This window comes from Tarenaya hassleriana, unplaced genomic scaffold, assembly GCF_000463585.1.
Source record: "Tarenaya hassleriana unplaced genomic scaffold, ASM46358v1 Cleome134, whole genome shotgun sequence".
In the NCBI taxonomy this organism is placed as follows: Eukaryota; Viridiplantae; Streptophyta; class Magnoliopsida; order Brassicales; family Cleomaceae; genus Tarenaya; species Tarenaya hassleriana.
Window position 1 is genome coordinate 279,106 of NW_010963939.1, and position 1,967 is coordinate 281,072.

Below are 1,967 nucleotides of genomic sequence, written 5' to 3' on the forward strand. Positions count from 1 at the left end.
TCTCTATGTAGTTTAGAATCTAAGATAATTGACCAAGGGGTTAGCAAACATCAATCCAATAAAAGCGCAAATCAATAGAACCGAAACAAATCAAAACCGAAATCCAAGTTAGGGTTCAAACATATCCAAAACACAAACGAATCTCTAACCCATAGTCATGGATCTATTCACGGTTCATGGAAAACAATAAAAAGCTCATAAAGAAAGAGATAAAAGAGAGGAAAGAAAGTCTCATGCAGATGTGTAGTCTCCACGATCGAATCTTCCTTCTTCTTCCCGAAATCCCGTGAACTTCTATTCTTCTCTCACCAAAAGCTCTCCAAAAATCTGTATCTAAGTGTTCTCTAAGGTTCTCCCCTGTTCTAGGACGTGGCTAGGGCTTTTTTATAACCTTAGGGTGGCTCCCAAGAGTTCTACTCTCGGTAGAAGACTGAAAATCGCGAATTAGGGTTAACTTGATCCGGACCGATTCCAGGTGGATCCGGACCGGATCCAGATCGGCAGAATTCTGGTCTTCACGAATTTGCTCATAACTTTCTGCCCTGAAGTCGGATTTACGCGATTTTGGTGTCTACACGAAGTTCTTGAAGTCCTTTTTCTAATGGTACAATTTCGTGCGATTTGGACTTCTGTGGAGAAAGTTATCGACGTTGCAACATGAGTACCTCATCCGGACATCTCCTTTAACGCTCCAAATAGCTCCTTTTCGGTTTCAATCACCTCCGAAACCTGTAACTCTGCAAAACTAGAGCAAAACCAGATTTTGTATCCTAATACGCCTAGAATGCTTATAAATGCACATGAATATCCCACAAAATCTAGACAAATACTCATCAATATATAGAGAAGAATAGGAGTTATCAATCCATCATTGTCATTCTTCAGACTATGGAGGTCATTTCGGAGTATCGAAAACCGAGCTAAAATTCTTCAAGGCGGGTTTTATTGGCCTTCAATGTTTAAGGACGTTCACCAATACGTCTCTTCTTGCGACGCTTGCCAAAGGACCAGAAATATATCACGCCGCCACGAGATGTCTCAGCACTACATCTTGGAAGTTGAACCTTTCGATGTTTGGGGAATCAACTTCATGGGACCATTCCCGTCTTCCTATGGGAATCAGTACATTCTAGTGGCGGTAGACTATGTCACAAAGTGGGTGGAAGCGATGGCGAGTCTCACTAATGACTCGAATGTGGTGACTAAGATGTTCAAGAGGGTGATCTTTCCAAGATTCAGGACGCCAAGGGTCGTGATCAGCGATGGAGGGTCCCACTTCATCAACCGCACCATCGAAGCTCTTTTGAAGAAGTATGTTGTGAAGCATAAGGTGGCTACCCCGTATCACACTCAAACGAGCAGACAAGTTGAAATCTCAAATAGGGAGATCAAGGCGATACTTGAGAAAACGGTGTCAAGGTCAAGGAAAGATTGGGCGATGTGTTGGTTTAGTGCTCTATGATGTACTGTTTATGAGCTTTATTTAGATACATTTGATGTATTGATACTTTCTATGGTTTTATGAGAGTATTTGATTCATTACATGTTCTTGCATACTAGATGTGTTATGAAATCCATGTATCATTATGAATGATACTTAACTCCCTAGTCTTGTGTCATTATGGGAATGATGACATAATAAGACTAGTGTGATGTGTGATTGATGATCATATAGATGATCATAGGTATTGGATACGATCACAATCATAGGTATTCGTTGGAGAACGGAATACTGGATTGACCCGCATGAGATTGTCATGTGGACTAGCGTCATGACTTGAACCTCATATGACGGTTCCATGATTGGATCCTAAGACCTGAGATATCTATCCAACATGAGGAGTTGCGTACTTTGATTACGTCAAACGTCCTGCATAACATGAGGACTATAAAGGCGTGTATCAGGTACGAAACGAATCATGTGCTGGATTGTAGATAGTCAAGACGGGATTTGTACCTCTCGTAAA

The 1,967-nt window shown here is 41.3% G+C and overlaps 1 protein-coding gene across 1 annotated transcript in view; it reads left to right on the forward strand.

The window, feature by feature from the left end:
- Nucleotides 1–1,033: 1,033 nt before the first annotated feature.
- Nucleotides 1,034–1,967, forward strand: part of LOC104807983 — a 4,563-nt gene continuing 3,629 nt past the window's right edge. The window contains exon 1 of the mRNA XM_010533454.1: nucleotides 1,034–1,330. Within this exon, the coding sequence (XP_010531756.1) occupies nucleotides 1,034–1,330 (297 nt within the window). The remainder of the gene's footprint in view (nucleotides 1,331–1,967) is intronic.